A 26620-nucleotide genomic window follows, 5' to 3' on the forward strand; every position below is an offset into this window, starting at 1 on the left:
CACAAAGATGGCTATTTCTTCATTTGAATCATCGTTACAACTACAATTGGAGATTGTATTTGACAGTTTCTTGTTATTTTTTGTCTTTTTGGATTCTTTGAAGGTTGCTTCTCTTTTGGATGGGTTTTTCTGTTCTATTCTCATTTCCTAAGCTGTAAGTATTCCATGTAGCTCATCCATAATGACTGTAGCTAAGTCTGATATTTCTTCTAGAACCAAGACCTTAGAATCAAATCTCATCGAAAGAGATCTTAGTACCTTTCGAACAATCACTTTGTTCTATATTGGTTCTCCCAAACCTTTCATGGTGTTTACTATTTCATCAACACAAAGAAAGTAGGCTACAATATTTTCATCTTCCTTCATTTTCAACTACTTAAATCGTCCTCTGAAGGTTTGAAGCTTGGCCTCTTTGACTTTCTCATCTGCTTAATATATGCTTTGAAGCTTGTCCCAAAGCCCTTTTGTTGAATAACAATGAGTTACTTTAACATAAATTGACTTTGTTAGACCACTTAAAATAACATTTCTTGTTAGGTCCCTATAATATTAGTGATTCCCCCATTACTATTGTCGTTGTATCCCTTATTGTTATTATTGTGTCCCTATTATCCCCATATTGTTATTATTGTACCCCATAGAATCTCACTATTATTATTTTTGTGCCTTTATATTATTATTGTTAGGCCGGCTTTGGTTATATTGTGACCTCTTAGACTCCTATATATAGAAATGAGGTTTTGTCACTTGAAATATCTAAGAATTGTTCATTTGTGTAATGTAAAGGAGGTTGCCCCCTCGAAGAGGCTTATTTCTAAGGTGTTGATCTATCTTTTCTATCTTTTTGTGAGCTGGTTTCATAACATTTGGTATTAGAGCTTTGAATTCTAGGGTTTCGCTGCTCCAAATAGATCATCGTGGCATTTTCCCTATAACTTTTTTTCTACAACTTTCAGAAGCTAAAAAAAACCCCATTTGAGACAAAATCTCGCTAAACCTCAGGCCCGAATTTCAGATCTTGTCTCACTCTATTTTCAAAGATATAATATGAGAAAATTATGGTTTTTGCAGACCCCCGAATTACATTCCAAATAGGTGACCTTGGGAAAATCGTCATAAATTTCACTATGAGCACCAAATTGAATTTTTGTAAGAAGTTACAGAAAGAAGACGGACTGTAGTTTTTTTGGGTATCATTTTCAGAACCCAAGGTTGAAACAGTGACCCGCGCCACGTCATACAAGTTTGTTCTACTAAACCAGTGTATACTTAGGTCATAGAGGGAGATTTGGCATAACTCTTCATTGGAGAATCCAATCTTGATCAGACTTGTAGGGTTAGAAAGACTACTCAAAGGGTTACCCCAAGAAGAAATTTCAGACCTTGGAGTTCCACAATTACAGAGATACATCAGATTCAATATCGAGCTCCTACAAAGTGAAAATAGGTGTGTAGGTTTTTTTTAATTTTTGCATAAACTTGGTTTGAAAAATTAGTTTGAAGGAATTCAAAGGGCATAGTGAAGCATTATTATCGGTAATTAATGCCCCGAAGAAAGAAAATGGAAATACCTAGTAAGCAACCTGAAATCTCTAGCATGACTTATGAAGAAGAGGAAGAAATGCAACATGATATATCAAAATTACGAGACCAAGTGCAACAAATTTCACTCGCACAAAAAGTAACAAAAGCTAAGATGGATGGTTTAAAGAAAGACGTAGAAGTTAAGATGAACGACATGGAAGCTAAGATGGACGGCGTGGAAGCTAAGATGGATGAAGTGGAAGCTAAAGTGGATGATTTAAAGAAAGACATGGAACATTTGAAGACATATTTGACAAAGTTTCTACAAGAAATGCTTCTTAATAGTGAAAGAGTAATAAAAGAAACTCATGATGAGAACAAAATAAATGTTCATCATGATTTCATAGACTCTAACATTGGATCGAAGAACCACCATGTTTCAAAGATCGATATGAAGAAGTTTGATGGCAAAAATCCCGGAACATGGATACTACAGATGGAGCAATTTTTCGATCTCCATAATGTGCAAAACACACAAAAGATATGCATTGCAACTTTATATTTGGAACCAAATCAGTTCGTATGGTATCGATGGCTTTGCTCTCGTAAAAAAATTGTAAGTTGGGCTATTTTTACGAATGGAATGATAGCACATTATGAGGATACAAAAAACAACACTTTTTTTAGCCAATTGATAGATCTCAAACAAAAGGGTTCAATGATGGAGCACATTGAGGACTTCCAAAATTTGAATATAAAGGTAAAATATATTCTAGAGGAGCATAGGATTCATGTGTTCATAGGGACTTTAAAAGATAACATCCAACATGACGTTCGCCTTTGGGAACCGAATACATTGGAGAAAACATTCAGGTTGGCAAGAAAAATGGAAAGAAAAATTATTGCAACAAGAAAGCCTACCACTCACAACCATAAAGATGGAAGTGTTGCTGCCCCTAGTCATCCACAACCTACAAGGTTGACACCACAACAATTGGAAGAAAACAGAGCAAAATGGATTTGTTACGGTTGTGACAGAAAATACACTAAAGGTCATAAGTGTGCCAAGAAGAAATTATTTTACATAGATTGTGAAGAGGAGGAAGAAAAGGAACAAGACATATCAAAAGAAGAGGATATACACCAAGAACAAACCATAGAAAAAGAAGAAATGAATTCGACCATATCTTGTAATGCATTGGCTGGAATTGCCACTCCTCAAAGTAGCAAGATAGAAGGGCATATTAAAAAGAAAAAGGTAATAGTGTTGATTGATTTGGGAAGTACTCATAATTTTATTCATTGTAAGATAGCCAAGGAATTGAATTGCTTCCTATATCTAGCACCAGAGTGTCAAGTGATGGTTGCAAGTGGAGGAACCATAAATTGCTCAGGAAAGTGCCATAACATCAAACTATCCATGGGAGAATATGTATTGAATATCCTAATGCTTTCCATTCCAATGGGTGGTGCTGATGTTGTACTAGGAGTCCAATGGCTACAACCCTTGGGTACAATAGCTTTTAATTTTCAAGAATTTTTCATGAAATTCTCTTCAAAAGAAAAGGAAGTTGAATTAAGGGGTATCGTAGGGAAACCAGGAAAAATAATCAACTCTAACGGAATGACAAAGCTTCTAAAAAAAGAACAACGAGGCATAATTGCACAATTATGTTCACTAGAGGTTCCCACATCGAAATCATCCATTTCTCCAGATCTCCAAAAAGTCTTCGACAATCATTCCAAGGTATTTGAGACTCCCAAAGGCCTCCCACCTATTCATGATCATGATCATGCTATTGATTTGATTCCAGGAAGTGTTCCTCCAAACATCAGGCCTTACAGATATCCCTATGTCCAAAAGAGTGAAATTTAACGTATGGTTGCAGAAATGCTAGAGGTTGGTATAATTCAACCTAGTCAAAGTTCTTTCTTTGCTCCAGTAGTATTGGTTCACAAGAAGGATGGATCATGGAGGATGTATCCAGATTATAGGGAGCTCAACAAGCTCACTATTAAAGATAAATTTCCCATTCCTGTCATTGATGAATTATTGGACGAATTGCATGGATCAATTTACTTCACCAAGTTGGATCTTCATTCAGGATATCATCAAATCAAAATGAAGACTGAAAACATTCCAAAAACAACATTTAGAACTCATGAGGGTCATTATGAATTTTTGGTCATGCCTTTTGGCCTTACTAATGCACCTTCTACATTTCAAGGTTTGATGAATTCCATTTTCAAACCCTTCCTTAGAAAATTTATGTTAGTATTTTTTGATGATATACTAATCTATGACAAGTCTTGGAAGGATCATGTCCAACATGTTGACATGGTGCTCAAACTATTGGAAGAGAAACAATTATATGTAAAAATCTCCAAATGTTTCTTTGGAGTACAAGAGGTGGAATATCTGGTTCATATTGTATCTCATGAAGGTGTTAAGGTAGACCCTAGCAAAATTAAAACCATTAAGGAATGGAAAATCCCCATATCCATAAAGCATCTACGAGGATTTCTCGGGTTGACAGGGTATTATCGCAAGTTTTTTAAGAATTATGGGAGAATAGCATAACCTCTAACAACATTATTGAAGAAAGATGCATTTTTATGGACTCCAGAAACAACGAAGGCCTTTGAATATCTTAAAAAGGCAATGTGCCAAGCATTAGTCTTGGCTACACCGGACTTCACAAAAACCTTTATTGTGGAATGTGATGCCTCAAGAAATGGAATTGGTGTTGTTTTAATGCAAGAAGAAAGACCCATTAATTTTTAAAAGTCGTCCAATCAAAGGAAAGTATTTACAAAAAGCTATTTATGAGAAGGAAATGTTGGCAATACTACATGCACTTAAGAAATGGCAACCCTACCTAATGGGAAGACACTTCAAAGTAAAAGCAAATCATGATAGTCTTAAATACTTTTTAGAACAAAGATTATCTTCAGAAGCGCAACAAAAATGGGTCACAAAGATGTTGGGTTATGACTTTGAAATCATCTACAAAAAAGGGAAGCAAAATGCACTTTCAAGAAAGGATGAGGATGTGGAAGCATTTCTTTGTGCCATTTCTATTATCCAAACAGATTGGATAAACGAAGCAAGGGATGAATGGAAGAATGACGAGGAAGTGTGGGCACTCATTCAAAAGATACAACAAGATCCCAATACATCTAATACATTTAGCTGGAAAAATGATTCGTTATGGTACAAAGATCGGTTATACTTATATAAGAATTCACAACTCAAACAAAAGATTCTTAGGGAATTGCACACCTCTCCCTTACGAGGGCACTCAGGATTTCTAAAGACCTACCACAGGGTTAAGAAGGATTTTTTTTGGGATGGCCTTAAATCGGATATTCAAAAGTTTGTGGCGAAATGTTTGCTTTGCCAACAAAATAAGGTTGAAACAATTAAGACCCCAGGACTATTACAACCTTTATCCATTCCAAGCCAATGTTGGGAGAAGGTTTCAATGGATTTTATCACAGGTTTACCCAAGTCCGAAGGAAAGAGTGTTATTATGGTGGTAGTTGACAGACTTACCACGTATGCACACTTTTGTACATTATCTCATCCATTTAAAGCGAGTACAGTTTCTACTGCATTTATGGAAACAATTCATAAGCTACATGGAACCCCAAAGATTATTGTAAGCGACAAAGATCCCATTTTCACTGGAAATTTTTGGACAAAATTATTTTCTTGTCTTGGTACTCAGTTAGCTCATAGCTCATCTTATCATCCTCAATTTGATGGGAAAACTGAGATAGTAAACAAATGTTTGGAAGGATATCTTCGTTGCTTTGTATCTGATAAACAAACACAATGGGTCAAATGGTTGCCTCTGGCTGAATGGTGGTATAACACTTCCTTCCATATTGCAACAAAAATGACCCCATTTATGGCACTTTATAGATATCATCCACCATCCATCACATCATATTTAAGAGAAAATTCTAAGGTTCAAGCAGTGGAAGATCACATCGAGCATCAGCAACAAGTTCTCCAACTCTTAAAGGATAACCTCACCTTGGCGCAGAATAGAATGAAACAACAGGCAGATTAACATCGCAGCGAAAGAAATTTTGATGTAGGGGATTGGTTATTCTTATGGTTACAACCATATAAACAAATGTCCCTCAAGAAAGCTAAGAAGGATAATAAATTATCACCAAAGTATTATGGTCCGTACAAGGTGTTGCAAAATATAGGTACTATGGCATACAAATTGGAGCTTCTTGCAGCTTCCCGAGTGCACCCAGTTTTCCATGTTTCATGCTTAAAAAATGTTATAGGTAACAAGCTTCCAGTTCAAACAATATTGCCAGAACTTGATGAGGAAAGAAAAATCATATTGGAACCTGAAGCAGTCAAAGAAACAAGAACTCGACAGCTACGAAATCGATCAATTTCAGAGTATCTCATCAAGTGGAAGAACTTATACGTTGAAGATTCCACATGGCAGGATGAGAATTTTATACAGAAGCATCCAGAACTACTCAAGCATTGAGGACAACACTTTTTTTAAGGAGGGGCATGTTAAGTCCCTATAATACTAGTGATTCCCCCATTACTATAGTCGTCGTATCCCTTATTGTTATTGTTGTGCCCCTATTATCCCCATATTGTTATTATTGTGCCCCATAGAATTCAACTATTATTATTTTTGTGCCTTTATGTTATTATTGTTAGGTCGGCTTTGGTTATATTGTGACTCCTTAGACTCCTATATATAGAAAGGAGGTTTTGTCATTTGAAGCATCTAAGAATTGTTCATTTGTGTAATGTAAAGGAGGTTGCCCCCTCGAAGAGGCTTATTTCTAAGGCGTTGATCTATCTTTTCTATCTTTTTGTGAGCTGGTTTCATAACATTTCTACTTGAAGTAACATTCTTGGCTTTCACATTGTTTTCATAGAGTTTCTTACCAACATCATCTGTTGCAGGAGAGGTAAGCGCTTTGTATCCACTTTCTATGGAGTACCAACATCAAATCATTGTGCTTCCACAAATGCTCTCATCATGCCGCTCCAAAATGCATGGTTCTATCCATCAAATAATGGAGTTCCATTTTTGGCGCAATCCATGATTTACTTTCTAGTGGTTAAGCTATTGTGAAGGGACCTACTCCAATACCAATTGTTGGAATATTCACTACCAATATTTCAATGGTCGGACACAGACAAAATTTGTGTTTTAGAATCAAGCAATGTTTGGATAGGTCATTGCACCCTCTCATTGCGCCAATGGGTTTATTGACATAATCCATGCATCCACAGATAAAACATTTTCCCAATCATGACGAGCTCCTCGCACCATAAATACGTGCCTAAACTATATCACAATCAAACAACTAGGAACCTATGCCAGAACAAGAGAAACAATAAAGAGCTAATTAAGTCATAATTTAAATCATTGTGAATGCTTCCAACATGCTTCGGTTTTGAAATATAAATGGTGTCGTGACCCCTATACTAGAAAACACAAACAAACAAAAATCTATCACAAAAGTATATGTCTTCTTTGCTCAACCTTATCCTTTTGATTTGCATTGTAACTGTAGGTTTTAACCCCGTACATAAATTACTTGCATACGAATTCTAAAACACATAAAATAAACAATGCGAGGGCATAACACATAAAACACATATACACAAAGATTTTCCCCTGGATCCCAAAACTGGGACTACCAGCTTGATTTTTCATTATGTTCCTTTCAATGTTATAATACATATTTATACATGCCGAAGCATCCAATACCATGGACCGAAAACCATCGCGTCCAAAACCATGGACCGAAAATCATCGCGTCCAAAATCATGTGCGAAAATCATGCACAAAACCATAGGTAGATCCACCCAACCTAACATAGGGTCCAAAACCAAAATTTTCCGGGGCAACGTGGGGTTACCTGCACCCCTCAAACCCCCTGTGACTCCCCCCCGCTATGCAATTGGTGCAACAAACAGGGGGCTGCCCCCTTCCTAACCCCTCGGTTAATTACGTGGGCTAGTCGTGGAAAGAATATAACACAACTCAACAGTAACTTCAGAGCTTTTGTTGTCGAGAAAAACATGTATATACAAAGGAACAATGGTTGCTTCCTTTTATAGCCATTGAAAGGATACAAGGGAGGGGGTCGACCTTACTTGAATTTTAACTTCTATTTAAAAATACCCCCAAAAAGTGAAGCTGACTTTAAAAATCCTTCTTTAGATAGCTTACTTGATTGCATTGTATCTTTCATTGGGGAGCTACGTATTAGTTTTAGACATTGCTTGGGGAAGGATCATGTGTTTTGTGCCTTTATTATTCTACTAGCTTTGAGTGAATTTGCCCATGCATTGGAGAAGATCTATATTTGCAAACTTCAAACATAAATATCTTTGCAACCACTAAGACCTGCATGGTGTGCCACCGATCAAAAGAAATGACGTGACAAGTGACGAGTACAATCAAACTGTGATTTTCTTGCTTGCAAATTCACTATCATTTCCATTCATTTTCCTCAACAAGTGCAGGGCATCTTGGTCACATCGCTGGGGTTTCTAGGCTTTGTTATAAGCTTCCTTTTATTTCTTCCAAGGCTTCTCGTCCATTGGTACTTTCAATTATAGTAATCCATTGACATATATTAAAAGCATTCATGTCAAGACTTTCCTTCTTTTCTTCATTGCTTCCTCAAAGTATGCGCTCTTCATGTTGATCACTAATGAATGACTTTGACATCAATGGCAACGCTATTCAACAACCTTCACCTTTGAAACTGGCCTTCACCTTTGAAACTGTGGCCAATGATCTAGAGACCAATGTCACAATTCTTGAGGTCGCAGTTTCAGAGGTTGTAATTGTTGAGGCCATAGTTCTTGAGGTTGAGGTCACAGTTCTTGAGGCCAAAGTCAAAGTTCCTGAGGCTATAGTTTGAAAGGCTAAGGTCATAGTTCCTGACATCACAATTCCCGAGGTTACTATTATGGAGGTCAATACACAATTCTTGAGGCCATAGTTCCCAAGGAAAATTTCACAGTTCCCTAGATCAAGGTCATAGTTCCAAAGCATAAGGTCAATGTTCTAGAAGCCAATGTCATAGTTCTTGAAGTCACAATTCCCAAGGCCAAGGTCAAATTTCCTGGGTCACAGTTCCTGATGCCATAATTCTCGAGGCCAAGGTGCTCCCAAGCTTAGAGTTCTTAAGGCCAAGGTCAATGTTATGGAGGCCACTGTCACAATTCCTAAGGTCACAACTCTCAAGTCATAGTTCCCGATCCAAGGTAATAGTTCTTGAGGTCGAGATCACAATTCCCAATGTTGAGGTCAAAGTTCCCAAGGCCACAGTTCCAAAGGCTAAGGTCACAGTTCATGAGGCAAGTGTTCTAGAGGCCAATGTCGAGTTCTTGAAGCCATAGTTCCAAAGGCCAAGGTCATAGTTCTTGAGGCCAATGTTTTGGAGGAAAATGTCATGGTTCTTAAGGCCAAGGTTACGGTTACAGTTCTTGAGGTCAATGTTTTGGAGGCCAATGTCACAGTTCCTAAGTTCACAATTCCCAAGGCCAAGGTTAAAGTTTCCGAGGTCACAATTACAAAGGCCAAGGACAAAGTTCCCAAGGTAGTTCCAAATGTCGAGGTCCTAGTTCTTGAGGCGTGTTTTGAAGGCCAATGTCACAATTCCAGAGGTAATAGTTCCTATGTCGAGATCATAGTTCCTAAGGGGTCACAATTCTTAAGGTCGAGGTCATAGTTCCTAAAGTTAAAGTTCCTGAGTTCATGATCATAGTTTCTAAGGTCACAATTCCTTCGGCCAATGTTCTAGAGGCCGATGCCATAGTCCCTAGGGCCAGTGTTCTAGGGGTCGATGTTATAGTTCCCAAGGCCACAATTATGGAGGCCAAGATAAAAGTTCATGAGGTCACAGTTCTCAAGGCTAAGGTCATAGTTCTAGAAGCAAATGTTATGGATGCCAATGTCACTGTTTAGGAGGTCACAATTCTTGAGGCTAGGGTCATAGTTCATAAGGTCATAGTTCCTAAGGCTAAGGTCACCATTCTTGAGGCCAAGGTCAAAGTTCTCGAGGTTGAGGTCATATTTCTTGAGGTCACAAGGCTTGAGGTCAACATCCCTGATATAGGGGTCTAATATATCAAACCAGGGATATTTCTTGAGGTCACAAGGCTCGAGGTCAAAATCCCTGATATAGGGTCTAATATATCAAACAAGGGTTTATTACTGTGCTTAATATTTTTCTTCCTGGGGACAATTATTGCTCGAGGTCAAAATCCTTGATATAGGGTCTAATATATCAAACCAGGGTTTATTACTGTGCTTAATATTTTTCTTCCTGGGGACAAAATTATTCTTGCTAATGTTGATCACTCTCTACTAAAATCTGTAGCTAATATTGCCAAAATATAATGTCATATGAATCTCCAATTATGTCTTCTTCCGATGCCAAATTCACGATTAGACCTGGTTTTCACATGACATATAGTTTAATTACTTTTAAATTTTATCTTTTGTTATTATATAACCTTATGTTCCAGCTCATGTTTCCAAACATTTTTATATTGCAGCACGTAGTATATACATGTAAGGTCATCCAAGGCCACCCAATATCCTTAATGTAGTATAGTTGAAATGAGTGGAATCACCTTGAATAATGGCACTCTTCACCATTGACAAGCTCATTACTAGATACATTATAAACCACATCTATTATATGATTCTTAGGAGTCAAATTGTCATAACCCCAAGAATAGTTCCCGGTATCGAGTCTTAAGGCTTTTCCCTTCACATTACCTCATCTCGCACAGAAGCTCCACACTGTCTTGTTTCTTGGCAACGTTGTCATTGCAGGCTGCCTTCTAAACTCATATTTGAGATACCTGTGATTGAAGAATCAGACAGAATGCCTATAGATTGCTCGCAAGCTTGGACCACACCACTATGTGGCTTTCACCGCTCTACTTCCAACAAATTTGAGGAATTTGAGATCTGGAAAGAAAACCTTATTAGTCAAAATTATTACATGACATTCACCCCTCTAGTTCCAACAAATTTGAGGAATTTGGGAACTGGAAAAAAAACCTCATTAGTCAAAATTATTACATGACAGCAGAACCATGAGGCACCATAATCCTTTTAACGACCTCCAGCACTATACAGGCCAATAACATAATAAACCAAAGAACTCAAAAGTACAAGAACAAATCAGCACATAATTCCTTAAGGACTACTGCAATTTCATTCAACCATACTCTTATCTTCAAATATAAGTGGTGGAAATATCTCAGTACTACTAAAAACTGGAAACAAAAAATTACCTTGGATTCAGAGGTGATCTAAGAGATGAACAATGAAGAAGAAACCAGAAAATAGGCATCAAGTATAACTCTGCTAGTCAGACCCACTAAATCAGACAACAGCTCGTGAATAATCACAAGTCAAACTCTGGACTCACAAGTTGTTGAAAGCATCAAAGAGTTTTACTCGCAGAGCATGTGTATGACTTGCTGAGCCTTCTATCATGCCCACAAACGGTGTAAATTAGCTCATTTTCTCATATTTTGGTCTTTTTCACCCACAACCATTGCAGACCTGAAAAAAACTAAAAGGAAGACAAAGTTGAACACTTTTCTATTAAATCATTAATAGAATCCAAGGAGTTCAAATCTCATGACAAATACTAGGCATGGATCATGCAACAATTGAGCTGGACAGTGTAGAGCCAATATTAAATTGGCTAGTCTAGGAGGAGACTCTTTTTCACCCCGAGGCCTTGGATTTTACTGAAGCTAAGATAGCCCAAAGAACGGGAAAAGAAATTTCCCATTCTTGATCATGTCGTCACTCATGACTCATGAGTGAGGGGACATGACTCATTGACATATCATATATATCAATTTCAGACATATGTTGATATTCTGCACTGTATAAACATGGATTTATTTAATGTCAATGAGAATATCTCAGTTTTATCGAAATTGGAAAAAATGCGCTTCTTTATTTTTTCGTATTTGTAAAGATTTTGGTGGGTTCTTTCTAAGTCGAGTCCAACTCTTGACTCTTTTACCTCAGCAAATCTTTAGACAAGTCAAGCCTAGTGGCTACGAGTCTTTAAGAATACGAAGCTCTTTCAAAACATTGAGGAAGAGGATAACTGCAACGACATCTAGGCGACCTGCAATAATGAAAAAATTTAGTGTTAAAGCTCTGCATAGCTAAGCAGAAGGTATGTTGGTTTTTTCTGGCATACCTTCTTTTCCATAGGCTCTGATAACATCAACTAAAACACCCTGTAGTGGCATTTGAAGGGTCCTTCATTCAGTTCAGTAAAAATTCAACGTCTTTCAACTTGTGGGTAAGCTCCAAAATAAGGATCATAACAGCATAAGTAGCATGATTGTGGAGAAGCCCTTCTTTAGGTTGGTTTAAAGATGTTGAGGAATACTCAGAAAATGGATATTTGTTTCAGTATAAATATTACTTGGTCACATGTCATATGTCGTTCGGGTGTGAGTCATTTGTTTTGGCAGGGATCGAGGCCTTCATTTGAACGGATTATGAGAGCCGTCAGAGAAGAAATGTTGAGGGACGATGATGCACAGTTAGAACAGAGAGACAGGAAAAAGAGCATATTCTTCTTCTTTGTAGACATGCTTGTTATTGTCAACCTTGCTGCTGCTGTTCAATGATGGGTTCTTAAAGGGTTGCCAATATCGAGGTATCCAAGACACGTTTTCTGCTCTTCTCTGAAGTTTTCTTCTTTTCATGCGTCTTCCCTCTGCTGCTATGTTTTTAACTTTTTCCCCAGTGATGGAAATCTTTATTGGTTGATGATGGTCTGCCTCCTCGTTTCTGTCTGTGCTGATTTTGATGAGAAACAGGGGATGTGGAAGCAACGTTGAAGCTCTGGCAAATGATGGCCCCTGTTAAGATTTTGAATTATAGCAGGAAACTGCATTAAATGCCACAGCTACTGCTTGCATTCAATTGGAGATGGATGTCCGTGGAAGTGGGTTCACCATTGAAACACTAACGGCGTTTGGATGAGTTGCCGATCAGAGAATGTGGTTGTCAGGATAAGCAATTGATGGTGATCGATAAAGTTCCAACCAATGAAAAGCTGTCGCTGGCAAAGGTGCATATCGTTTGCCCTTTAGCCTATGCCTATCTTAAGCCACCTGTCCCATCGAGTTCAAGGATGATAACCATGGCAATCTTTAAACATGTTGGTATTGCACTTTTAGGGATCTCTCAAAAGATGTCCAGGAATGATATTTCCATGCATCTGTTTATATTCACTCTCGAAACCTCTAGTTACCTCTATTCAGATTCCATTTTTGTATCAGTTGTTATTTCCAATTTTTCATGGTTTATCCTCATCAATGTGAATTGTCTTCCAAGAATTGTAGCCTTCTAATTCCCTAACAATAGCATTGTCATAAAATCAGGCCCAATTCGTACCAATTGATGTGATTTTATGGAACATTAAAATACATCACTAAATAATTTGTTTCTTCTTGGTGGCATGAGACTATGGAAAGAAATTTAAAGGATGGTTATAAATCACCAATAGTTGTAGTGACTGCAGAGGAAACCAAATAAGAGAAGTTCTGTGCAAAAGCAGATATGATATGCAACTTTTATGAAAGCTTTGTTAGAGCTTTCTATTCCAAAATTCAAAATGCTAAAATAAATCCCGGAATACTTTCCATGTAAAGTTGAATCTGTACAGAAACTTGATAAGTACGATTTACCATTGAATCACAAAATAATAAAATTTTGGACTCAAAAGTCAAGTGCCTTTGGCATTGATGTGGTCAATTTGTTAGCCGTGCACACAACTAAATTTTTTAGATTCTAAAATTTTTACAAATGAAGCTCCAAATTATGTGCAATTATCAGGAACGAAATTCCCTTTGCAACAATCCAGTATGCAAACTGCAAAGTAGTCCAGAAAACACTGGAATCTATTTTCTATAGCCAGCTGCTAATCCAGAATAGAACTATGAGTTGTCTTCCCTTAAAAGGAGAAATTATCATACATCTTCTCACAAAGAATTGTATGCCCACCAGTTGATACTTGGCATATCAATCTGTATTCCTCAAATTAATCCATTATGCAATAAACCTGTCTTTCTTGAACACCGGTCAGAAAGGTTGGCAATCACAAACCCTGCAAAAACCTGCAGGGAACATTAAGTGCATGTTCAAAAATTACAATTGACCGCTAGCTCAGAATATTGCACTCTACAAAACACTTACCCTTAATGACCAGCGACAATGTGGAACTATGTCAAAGCAACCACAAGAAAACTATTTCAAATAATGCTGCTCTGCATACCTGTGCTGAACCAAGAAAATATATTGCTGAATAGTGGCGACCATGAATTACCATATCGGCTATCATTGCTAGAGGTATAGTAAGAGACATGCCCAAAGTGGCTACTAAAGGTGTTGTCCACACTACAGATAATGCCCTGGAGAGGTAGCCAAAGGCATCATTTGCATATATTTATTTTTATCTTTAATTCAAGGTAGAGAGAACAACTTCATTGGCCGAGTGCATACCAGAAGTAGTCTGAAAGAACACTTCCTACAAAGCCATTTGCAATTACAACTTCATCCACTTTTTCTGAATCTGGAATGCTAAATTTTGGTTCGATGCCTATGGCAGTCAAGGGCCAGACTGCAACCACACAAACATTATATTGCAAATCAGACATCCTTCTAATCAGCTGTGTTCATATTTAACAAATGTTCAAACAAAAGTAAACCAACGAAATTCTTGAACCTAAAGTTTATGAGTAATTTAAGGGAAAACTAAATGATCACTGGGCTGAAGAGATAGACTTGATACGGTGGAAAAAGTAATCAGTAAAATTCCATAACATCAATAATTTCCTTATGGATCCATTTTATTTAAGTATAGCAAGCACCCACAGTTTCGATATAGATTGGGCTGTTTTGGGAGTGGATTCCATTATACCTTTGATAGAATCAATACTCCGTTTGTGAACAGCTGGATCTGGTCTAGAATCAGGTAGCGATTGAAATTAGAGGGATTTTCCTTCAGCAAGAAGGCTCTTTAGAATTTAAGTTGTCATTTGAGAATTGCCAGCAATGCTGCTCTTTAAGCTGACATGCTTACAGCAAAGTGACTAACACCTTTTGAGATTAACAACCATTTGCATATTATAGTCATTAGTTTATTTCCAACAATGTCCTTAGCTGGATAAACAAGATCAGATCAAAGACATTCAAGTAAAACATATATTCTTTCTGTGCTCTAAATTAGACATCGTGCAAAGTCAGAAAACGTCCTACTTCACTCACTTTTCACTGTTCAAGACCTTCCATTCTGTTTTTAGACATAGAGTTTACTAAAACTTACTAAAACACTATAATAAAGCACCTGCTATACAAACTAGACAGTAAATGGATAAGAATATACAAGCCAGTTCGAAAGACATACAGTCAGACAAAATAGATTTGACCATGAACAAAACCTATGACTCTCGTTTTCCTGAGCACAAGTTAACAGAACATTATATTTGACTGCTGCGTTGAAATGAGCTATGACTCTCGTTTTCATAAAATACAATTTGACAGAACATTATGTCTGACTACTGTCTTAAAATGGTCCTCGATTCAATGACAAGGTGAACTCATATCAGCCATCAAAGTGTTGCAGCATCACACTCATGGCACACTAAAAAGTATTTGAGACATTCAATTTGTATCGCATTGGTTATGACTCTTTACATTGTAATATACATTTGGACCTAAAACTCAGCTGCTCCAATTGTACTGTTGGAGGCTTTTCTCTTGGTAGGATTCTTTGCATCATAATCAGCATCCAAGATTTTCTGAGCAAATCCAGATGACAACCACTTTCAGCTGGCCATGCTTTCAGCAAGAACACGACTACAATCTTTTAAAACTGATTTTTAGAGGAGATTATGCCTCTCAAGTGTAGATATCCAAGCACATAAGACCAGAAATACTATTATAATATAATTCATAACTTGAAATTTGAAAGTTGAATCCTGACCTTTTATTTTGGAAGCTCTGCGGTAGGATGGATCTAGGGTTTCGATAGTACAAGATTTGATTTAGGTAGTCCCATGTGGTGATAAGACTGGTGTGTTAATTTGGCAGCTTAGTGACAAATTTCAACCATGGGACGAGATTCCTCTTTTCGAGAAGACCAACTTTGACTATTGAAGCGCTCAATTTGGACAAAGGGAAAGTGTAATTTTGAATTAAAGCCCACATGTGCATAAAAGAACAGGTTGGCCCAAAAGAGATATTAAACAACTATGGATGGCTATAAATACAAGTCAAATGACTCTCATTTGGACATCATCATGAGGTATTATTCTATTTTCTTCTTTGTTTTTGGCTCGCACAGGTGTGAGGCAGGGCTGCGGAGAATTGGTTAGCATGAAGTTAAAATTGCAGGGTCCGAAGTTCACATTTCTATTTTAGGGTTTTAAGTCTCAGCGGCAGGCTTGCCATGGTGAATTCTCAGCTGCAACCGCATGCAAGCCAGCTCATCCGTGCGGCTGAAGCCTTTTAGCTGCACGCAAAACACGTCTTCCCTACGGCTGGAAAGTAGGGCTTGATTTTTGTCAGTTACCATAGTTGACCGCAGATAACCGAAGTTGGCTACAATCTGATGAAGTGATATATGATCAGTACTTTTGCTGAAATAGTTTTTTGGATCTTGTTAGATTGATTTGTTGGGATCATCTTCATGGATATTGTTTAGTTGATTTTCGCTGGATAGGATTATGGTTGAAGATATGGATCATTGTACTCTCTTTTTTTGAATCCTTCAATGACAATAAAATAATAAGAAGAATTTGAAAGGGTTTTCCTCATAGTGGGTTTGGCCCTGGTCTCCAATTAATCCTGGTGTCTCTATGTGTAAATGCTTTTCTTCTATTATTCATTTATGTTCCGTTGCATTGATGATGATGTTGTTCTTTCTATATAATTGCATATGTTGCTGAATAATGTTGTAAAACTGAATAATGATATGATGTTGTGGGGTGAATTTAATATGCAAATGAAGAAATGCAATTATCTAAAGCAAAGAACAATATAGCCCTAAGAAAATTTAACATGGTTTTAGCACTGGGTTGAAGAAAAGTCAATGAAGATCACCCCTATGAAGACACCTTTGTTGTAAGCAAGAGAAGATGGTGGAGACCTAAAAGAATGCTAGGGTTTGAAGGAAACTCTAGGCAATTTGACTCTTAGGGTTTGATGGATATTATGAAGATAGGGTTTGGAAGAAACCCTGGGTTATGATACATATATATATATATATATAGATGTTCAAGCTCTTGTGACAGGTTTTGATAACCTGGTTGCTGATGAAGTTGGTTGAAATATTGAAGGCAACAATGTTATATTGAACAATGGCTAGTAATGACCCTTGAAGGTTGGTTCAAAAGGAAGATGACCACCTCTCATTGAAGATAAGTACTTTTCAATTTATGTTACTTCTCTACGACTTTACTTTTGTTTGGATTTATTGATTTAATTATACTTCCTGCATGTATGTTTGAGTATTTGGATTCTTCTAACCTCCTGATGAGATGTGATATGTGGATCCTTCTTGAGGATCACCAAGGTGTAGGAAAAGATAGCTAGTGCAGGAAGAGAGGCATCACAGTTGCCCATGACAAGTAAGTGATACAAAGTGCAAAGGGATCTGAATGTTATAAGGTACACATATAGTATATTGTTTCAGCTATAATATTGAATGGCAAGGTAAGACCTAAGGTATGATGAAAATTTCACCTTCATGAATGACTCATGTATGCATATGAAAGTAAGTTTGATTCATGGTACTTATGATGAGATGGTGCACTTGTTATTGGACAAGTATCTTACATTCTATAAAGTCATGGTAAAGCTACATAGAAACATTGATATATTGGTATACTTGATATTTGGCAAAACATCTCGCATCTTAGACATGATGGATTTCTTGATCCCATAAAGAAGGTTAGCACATTGATTCTTATATATGGTAGCTTGATACTATTGATAATGTTTGTAATAAGCATGGTAACCTTGATGATAAAAAGTATAACAATAAGATTGAGCCTCAGGGTCTTCTTGTTCTTCTTGTTGACCTTGGTTAGGTTTTGATAAGCTTAGTAATTATGACATATGGTAAAATTGGATGCCTTGTATTGATGGTTGAGAAGTGATCTTGTGTTCATGATTCTTGAAGTATACTCCTATTAGTTGTTCTAATCATTTGACTCTAACCCTTGATAAAAGTTTCATGTCATGTTCATATGTGATGATGAAGTAGCCGATATTGACATGTTATAATTACGATGAATATATGTGTTAGAACCTGATACAGTCGGATTTCATGATCTAACAGTTCTGTTGATGCATGATAATATTATGATAGACAGGTTGATGTCTTGAATGATGATGACTAAAGTTGCTTCCTATTCGGAAGGAGAAACTCTCCGTAAGATCCCTACACTTATTATCATTTGCATTAAATGTATAGAAGATTCTTTATTGTTGAAGTAAGAATTTTGGAGATGAATAGACTAATATCTGATGTTGTTAGTCTGCAGCAAGTTTTGCTCTGAGTAGGGAATATTTCTCCCAGTCTAAGGCCTAACCGCACAAAAGAAGTCTTAAGAGTGCGGTTATAGGCCTCTCACCAGCACAAAAGTAAGCCTATGGAGGAGTTGTGCTTGATGGTCACAAAAACTAAATCCCTATGCATAACACTGAGAGTACACCTGGAGTATAACAGTCCTACAAATATGGAGCAAACAATAGAAAGTCCAATGAGCAGGGAAGTTTGAATGTTTTACTATAAAGAATGTGAATGTGTTGACTAAACTTTTTCTTTCAGGGGACAAGAATATGCATACCAGTATGCCATTTTAATTTGATCATTAAAGATAGTATATGACAGTATTTGATAGCAGTTGCAAGGGTTTGACAAGATTTGTCTTATTGGTTTAAGATAGATGAGCAGTATTGGAGTTTTGACATGTTGCTTGATAGTCCATAGATATGTTTTGACTTATGGATTGATTGAATTCACAATGATAACAAATTAGGGTTTTGACTTGATAATGATAATTTACCTTGATGTGAAGTAACAATGCTATGTGGGCATAGTGGCTTTCAATGACTAATGTTAGTATTCAATAGCGATTCTGCATTGGCATCATTGGCCTTGGCACATTGGTTGAAGTATAAGCAGTTGTGATTCAGTATGCAGTAATCTCACAATGAATGCATGAAACTTATATGATTTATCCTTGATTATGATTATGTGTATGGCTTGATGAAGTTTGGCTTGATATTGCTTGGTAAATGACAATTTGTTGACATGACAATAGATGAAGCCATAACTCGGTATTTGGATGTGAGCTCTACCTGACACCTGGTTCGAAGAGTTTGTTACAATGCTATTGACAGAAACTTTTATGGTTTTGATATTAGTTTTGATTTGGCATGTAAGGCTTGACTTAGTTGATTTGATAGCACAGTATTGATTTGTCTAAGGCCGAGTATATTGGTTTGATCAGTATAATGTTTGAAAAAAGCATTGTATGGTTTGAAGCTAGCTCCTCGACCCTAGTATATCCTCTAGTTCAAAAGTGGTCCAAGGTATGACTTTGATTTTGGTTTTATATGTTGATGATCTATTCATGACAGGTAATGAGCCTCTGATGATCAAAGAAGAGGGAGTTGGCCTCTGAAATTTGACATGAAGAATCTTGGCATGATGAATTACTTTTTGAAGTTTGGAAAAGAAAATCTATATCGTGAAGCTATTGAAGAGTTTTTGGAAAGTGGAAATGCAAATCCTTGGATACTTTGATTGAATTTCAAAGATATTGTTGAACTTGACTTGACAACTGATAGTTGATTGAAGCATTGATGTTCCATGTGAAAACCCGTCCGCATGTATATATATATTTCACAGAACAATCTGAGTCAATTCATGATTGAGCCACTTCATACACATTGAGTTTGCCAGCAAGCACACTTCAATATATTTGCATGGGACAATCAATTTTTTGGTTTGAGATATTTTTCCTATAATATGTGACTGCATGGATGTATTGATGTTGTTTGGGATCATTATTGATGAGAAGAGCACATCTGGGTGTTGCTTTAGTATGAGATCTGCCATGATATTTTTGGATGAGAAGTTTGTAGCTTTAAGCATGACCGAGGTTGAGTACGATGTTGTTGGCATGACTAGCTGTGAGGCAGGTTGAAGAAGCTCTTTGGAGAGCTGTTTGAGCAGGTTCTGGATATGACAGGGATACATTGTGATAATAATGAGTGGGATCCGATTGGCAAAGAATCATGTATATAGCTGGGGCTAAGATATATATTGAGACAATGTTGTTGTATGAGACAAGATTATGCTTGTGGTTGCTTCCTTCGTGAGAGGGAGGATGAATATTCAATAAGGTATCATTTTGTGATATAGATTTTGTTCTAATATAATATTTGATTTGATATCTTGCACGCATAGGAGACTACTACTATTGAAATATTATGATTAAACTCTTTAGTGAGTTGATTAAGCCAATACTAAATATGAGCACGATGATATGTTTCTCATCTACAAAGAGTTGGATTGATCAAGGACACTGTGCCCGCTCTTCCCCCCTTGTTTGACCTCCCAGGGTGAGGAATTGAGATGGAGGGCTCCTGGGGTTGAGAGATCTCTGGACAATAGGGTATCACCCCTATTTGTTACCCATAGGGTCAGAGATGTTGCTCCCATATCTTGGTCTATGCAGAGTATACCCCAGTTGGCATCATACCCACAAGTTGGGCTTGTTTGGAATACCACTCCCCGTCTGGTCAATGAGTTGAGAGAGTGCTTGGAGGTGTGTCACCCAAGCTGATTATGATGTAGGTGTTCTACCACATGACTTTTGAGGGTCATTATTGGGAAGATCAGTGGGAAATAGGATGGATGAGACATTGCATTGACACAGGGTGGAAGATGGTTGCTCCCCTATGCAATGACTCCTATTGCTTAACATAGGGTGGAAGATGTTTGCTCCCCTATGAGATGACTTAGGGTGAGAGTGTCCAATAGGACCTTCCCCACAGTCATAGACATGAGGTGAGAGTGTCCTGTAGGACCTTCCTCATTGTCATTTCGGGTTGACACTGAGCTCCCTGATGTGGTTCCAGGTTGAGCAAGGGTCCCTAATGATAAGCTCTCTGATGTTTCCCGGGTAGTAGCATTGGGCCCCCTGCTGGGAGTGATTTCGGGCGGTAGCAGTGGCTCCTTGATGAATAGAGGGTGGTAGCTTAGGCTACCCTCTGATATCAAATTCTTCTTCTTTTAGATTTGAGAATGTTCAACATATGAGTAGAGACAATCAAGAGATTAGCAAAGATGAGCAGAGATGAGTAGTGATGACATTTGATGACGATATATTTGAGAAAGGGCATGATTTGATGACAAAATATTTGCGATGATTACGTGATGGAGTTGGAATTTCTCCCTAGTTGAGTCGAAGTGTTAGTTTGGTAGCTCAATGACAAATTCCTACCATGGGACGAGATTCCTTGTTTCGAGAGGACCAATTTTGACTATTGACAAGCTCAATTTGGACAAGGGAAAGTGTACTTTTGAATTAAAGCCAACATGTGCACAAAAGGACAGGTCAACCCAACAGAGAAATTAGACACCCATGGATCCCTGTAAATACAAGTCAAGTGACCCTCATTTGGACATCATCATGAGGCATTCTTCTATTCTCTTCTTTGTTTTTGGCTCGCATAGGTCTGAGGCAGGTCCGCAGAGAATTGGTTTGCATGAAGTTGAAATTGCAGGGTCTGAAGTTTGCATTCTATTTTAGAGTTTTGAGTCTCAGCTACAGGCTTGCCACGGTGAAATCTCGGCTGCAACCGCATGCAGGCTGGCTCATCCATGCGACTGGAAAGTTGGGTTTGGTTTTTGTAGATACTGTAGTTGACTGCAAATGGCTACAGTATGATGAAGTGATATCTGATCATTACTTTTGTTGAAATCATCTTTTGGATCTTGTTACACTGATTTGCTGGGATAATCTTCATGGATATTGTTTAGTTGATTTTTGCTGGATAGGATTATGGTTGAAGATATGGATCATTATACTCTCTTTTCTTGAATCATTCAATGACAACCTAATAAGAAGATGAATTTGAAAGGGTTTTCCCCGTAGTGGGTTTTGCCCTGGTCTCCGACCAATCTTGGTGTCTCTATGTGTGAATGCTTTTCTTCTATTGTTCCTTTATGTTCCGCTGCATTGATGATGATGTTGTTCTTTCTATATAATTGCATGTGTTGTTGAATAATGTTGTAAAATTGAATACTGATATGATGTTGTGGGTTGAATTTAATATGCAAATGAAAAAATGCAATTATCTAAAGAAAATAACAATAAAGCCCTAAGAAAATTTAACATGGTGGGCCTGAAGTTACGGAAGACGAGCCACTCGAGTATGGTGGCAGACTCCTTCCATATTTCACATAGATTAGAAATTCTGGAAGATTTTACGATGTACACACAATTTTAATGATGCAATCAAGGAAAAAGTGTTATCCATTCTTTGGAAGTGAAGAAGCCACCTGGCGACAGTTCCGTGGTTGGGAAATCTACAACAATACAAATGGATCTAGTTTGAGTCGATAAAGTACTAAATTTGATTGACAAGCGTAGTGTAAACCCGACCTTGGTATCCCTTCTAAGCTTCTCTCGAAACGCTGTGTTTTTGAAGAGGAAGGAAAAATGTGTGAAGGCCAAAGTAGATAGGGTTAGCTGGTATTGGGACACTATGTGGGACTGCAGATGGTGGATTTTACTCCAATGTTGACGGCACTGAAGATGGTTCTAGCCCTCCCATGTTTCAAGGTATGAGACAAACCTCATCTGGGCCCTGGATCAACTACTTGACCCTATAGTACTACTAAGCCCGGGGGGGGGGCATGTTGGTCCAAGTGCATCATCCCATAAATGACATAGGGCAAAGTGTAGGAGCTTTGTGGATGTTGAAGGTGCTCAAGGATACAAATGATGCTTTACAACTGTCTGAAGTCCCATGGCTCTCAACACATCCCTTGTGGGTATCAATATATCTCTCTGGAGGACATGGGCCTCAGTTAAGTTACCCAAACCCATAGATGGAACCACATGTAAATTACACACAATATCCAATGTTGGAACTTTCACCATTAGGTACATTTAATCATTATTTCATCTAAGTGAACCAAGCTTGAAAGAAATGGGCAAATTAACACTTCATACAAGGTTTCTCTTTCAAAATTGGGGCTTTAGTCACATAATGATATTACCTCCCTAGGTAGAAGTGCTTAATAGATGATTGGGAACACCTATGGAGTGACTTCACACAAGAAAAGCTAAGGCTCAGTCTTGTGAAGGGTAGTTGTTGATGAGGATCTAATCATGGTCGTTGGTGATCCAACGAGAGATTATAAGAGCAGGTCGATGGGGTTGGAGATAGACACACTTGAGCACATCAAGAAGACATAGAAATGCCAGAGAGAGTTTGATTTGCAGTAAGAGCAGTGATTCAACTCAGCAGCTGACCTCAAGAGGTAGAGTTCGCTTGAGGGTCAGTAAAAGGATCGTGGGAGAGTAATGTTTGTCAGTCATTCCAGCAGTCGCACAGAGGCTAGAGAAGCCTGCGTAGGGGGGCAAGAAGATCACTCTCAAAACGTATTCATTCTTTATAATAAGTGAAAGAATTATAACTAGCTTAACTAAGTTCAAGATCAGTGTATCTATGTAAGAATAGTTGGACCATCAGAGGGAAAGGAAACAAAGGTAGATGTGGGCACAGAAGTAGAGCCTATTTCTATTACAGTCAACAGAATTGATCCCATTGAAGATACAGTTGTCCAAGTTGAAAAGTTCTCTCGAAGGTAAGAATACAACCAGTTTTAATCCTTGAGCATCGAGTGTCCTTAGGTGATCACAAAGAGTCTCTTTCCTCCTCAAAAGCCCAACTCATGATGGGTGAATCAGGTAGGCAGGTGGAGAAAACCATTCCTTTAGCCATAGATAGACCATTCAGCAAGCAGTCGGTTGCATCGATCCTGCTAGTTTGGTAATTCAAGTATTTAGGTGCCGCAAAGGGAGATTGGGCTCTAGATTGTCGAGAAAAATTTCTGGAGGTGGCCAGAGTAATTTTCTAGAAGCAACAACTTAGTTTCTTCAGTGTTTCTTTATCTTGAAGTATCTTTCGTGCAGGCTTGTGCAATGATTGCACAACGCCAAGTGGAGGAGCTTCAGTGGGAGGCTGAGGAAGCCAGTTTTGGCGTGGATCTTGCTCGGGAGGCAATAGAGATATTATTGCTGGAGGATTGCCAATATTTCGGCATCCAGTTATTGTACTCTCATTCCTTGCTAAAGACATAATAAAATAAACCCTCATCTGCTGCACCGGTTTTCCCAAGTGGGTTTTTTCCTGGGACTATTGTCCAAAATATTGGTTTCATTTTTATTTTGTGTGTGTATCTATTTTCTCAGTTCCAGTTTTTATTTTGGCATCATAATTTTATTGTGAAGAATTGCAGTGTGATTTATTCGTTATTTGCCATAACAAGTAAACTGCATAATTAATTAGTTAGAAGAATAAATTTCCAGTTGCTACAATTTCAAGGAATTTTCATAGTTAGCTATGTAAAAGGAATATGCAATGCACCTACACTGCCATGCAATACTAAGATATAATGCATGAGCTAAGTATAGTCATACAACCAATGTAACTAGCGTATCATTATATCAATATAACATCTCTTGTTCATATCAGTTCTTACGAGATAGGGCATCAAAATATCACATCCTCCTTTGTAAGGTGAGTGACAAGGGTGGGGGGTGGTAAAACAAGAGAACCAAGCATCATGAAAAGAGTTATGGATGAGGAAGAGGAATCCAACTTGCGCCATTCGATCCTCTCTTGTAACCAAAGAATGGAGAATTCAACGACCAAACTCATGAACTTTTGACGAAGAGCAACTCAGGCATATCATTCTCATCATTGTCCTTAGGGGCATGGTGGGACTGATATGAAGAAGATGGGGGAGGGACAAGATCATCATCAATATCATATATTAGATCATGGTCAAAATGATGGCTAATGTCCCACTTCCCCTCCTCTATGTGGAGGACCTCATTAATGTCAACATCATGTAGATCCCAATGAGCCATTTCCTCAAGTTTTGCATAGCAGTCAAATGAGGAGTCACCAGGGAAATTTAAGATGCCTTGAAAGATGCTTGCTCCACCCTACAAGCATTGAATTTGAGGTTCGATGAAGAACAAGGACTTCGTTCTTCCAATGGAGTCGCCAAATAAGGATCTATATTATTGTATGAGGATAAGACACATGCTTCGTGTCCCCGACAATGATGCCAAAAATGTTACTGCAAAATCTAACAGGGCTTGGAGAGCAAAACTCTACAAGGCATAAACTAGACCAAGAAGCAACAATGCGGTAGTAACCCACTGTCACCACAGCGAAAACCCCCTGCTCTTTATGGACTTTCACCGATGGGTGGGGTCTCGATGGGAAAGAGGTCACTTATAATAGATGTTCTAATGTTAATATGCAAGATGACCTCACTAGGAGCTCTTCAAGAAAGGCACAATTTAGGTTCAAGGCTCCACAAGGAGACAATTTGCTTTCTATGATGAGAACTAGAAAAGAGGGCACAAGGCCTAGGGTTTGATAAATTCAACAAGTGTTGGAGTTTCCAAAGGTCAAGGCTAAGACAAAAGGTTTCTGACAATATATACCAACTATGCCAAGGCTCATGAAACCTTAAAGAAAGTCCTTAAGTTGAAGCAAGACAAAACTAGGGTTTCTCTCTTAGGCAAACAACTAGGGCAAGAAAATTTATGGATGAAATTGAAGTGGATGCCCACCAAAAGGATATATTTTGTGGCACAAATCACCCCCTTGATGTTTAGGCTCTCCAACCACCAAAACTCTACTTTCCTAGGGATTTGCACAAAACCCTAGTTTCCTAGCTTGGCCTTGAAAGCACCGAATTGAGAGAGAGAAAATATGGATAAGAGTAAGATGTGATCACCAACCAAATGGACCAGTCCCTTGTTCCTTGGGAGTATGGAGTCCTCAATGCGTTAGATTAGCCAAAGAACTTCTAAGGAGGCCAAACTTTTGATGCCCTAGCAAGCAGTCCAACAATTACCTATGCAATGGAAGATGGATTTTTCATGGGAGAGCTACCAAGAGTACACCACTAAGGACATTCATTTGTTGAAATTTGACAGCTTAGGGAGAAATTCCCTCCATTGGGAAGCCTTCCTCATCCAGAGAAGACCCTACTAGCCTTTGGAAGAATTTAATTTGGCATTTTTAATATGAAACCCAACTGTGCACAAAATTACAAGTCAGTCTGGGCAAGGAAAAGCCACCTCATCAACCACATATAAATACACATCATGTCACATCACTTGGAGGCATCATCACACCACATCTTCTCTTCTATTGGTTCGTATAGCGCTAAAAATTGCAGGTCTGAGGCCACACGTGCGAAGGAGAGAGAAGGGAATTTGTTGACCAATGTTGACTTTTGTTTGGGATCTATTTGAGCAACCTTTGACTTGGATTTGACTTGGTGATTTTGAATTGGGTTGACCAAATTCTTGCATTGTTTGGGAGGTTGAGTTGACTGCTGATTTGACCGAGTTTTTCTAGGCATTTTGACCTGCGTGGACTTCAGATTTTGGGCTAGCGTTACCGCAGGTCAATGCTTAGACTATGACCAAATAATGTGGGAGTTTTGTTGACTGTTTTCACTGATTTTGATTGGAGAAAGGAGGTCGCATCGTCTAGCAGACTGACCAAATCTTTTGGAGCTAACTTTGACCATTGATTATTGACTGGTTAGGGCATCTTTTGCTACTGTTAGCTTTGACAAAATTTGCAGAATTGACTTGTTGACCAGAGTTGACTTTTTGGGCTCATCTTTGATTGGATATTGGAATGGTATTTGGGATAGTCAAGGCTTTGACCTTTGA

General features: G+C 38.1%; 1 protein-coding gene across 2 annotated transcripts in view; it reads right to left on the minus strand.

Annotated features, from left to right (window-relative positions):
* Nucleotides 1-13525: 13525 nt before the first annotated feature.
* LOC149242029 (putative vacuolar membrane protein YML018C) overlaps nucleotides 13526-26620 on the minus strand; it is a 261890-nt gene continuing 248795 nt past the window's right edge. For both annotated transcript variants that reach the window (XM_089374124.1, XM_089374123.1), the window contains 3 exons: nucleotides 14103-14220; nucleotides 13876-14011; nucleotides 13526-13717 (listed from right to left, as the gene is read on the minus strand). In XM_089374124.1, coding sequence (XP_089230250.1) covers nucleotides 13637-13717; nucleotides 13876-14011; nucleotides 14103-14220 — 335 coding nt within the window. In that variant the 3' untranslated portion in view covers nucleotides 13526-13636. The remainder of the gene's footprint in view (nucleotides 13718-13875; nucleotides 14012-14102; nucleotides 14221-26620) is intronic.

Source organism: Pinus tabuliformis, chromosome 8 (assembly GCF_031772625.1).
Source record: "Pinus tabuliformis cultivar Carrire ecotype Pingquan chromosome 8, CPIR1, whole genome shotgun sequence".
NCBI classification, from domain to species: Eukaryota; Viridiplantae; Streptophyta; class Pinopsida; order Pinales; family Pinaceae; genus Pinus; species Pinus tabuliformis.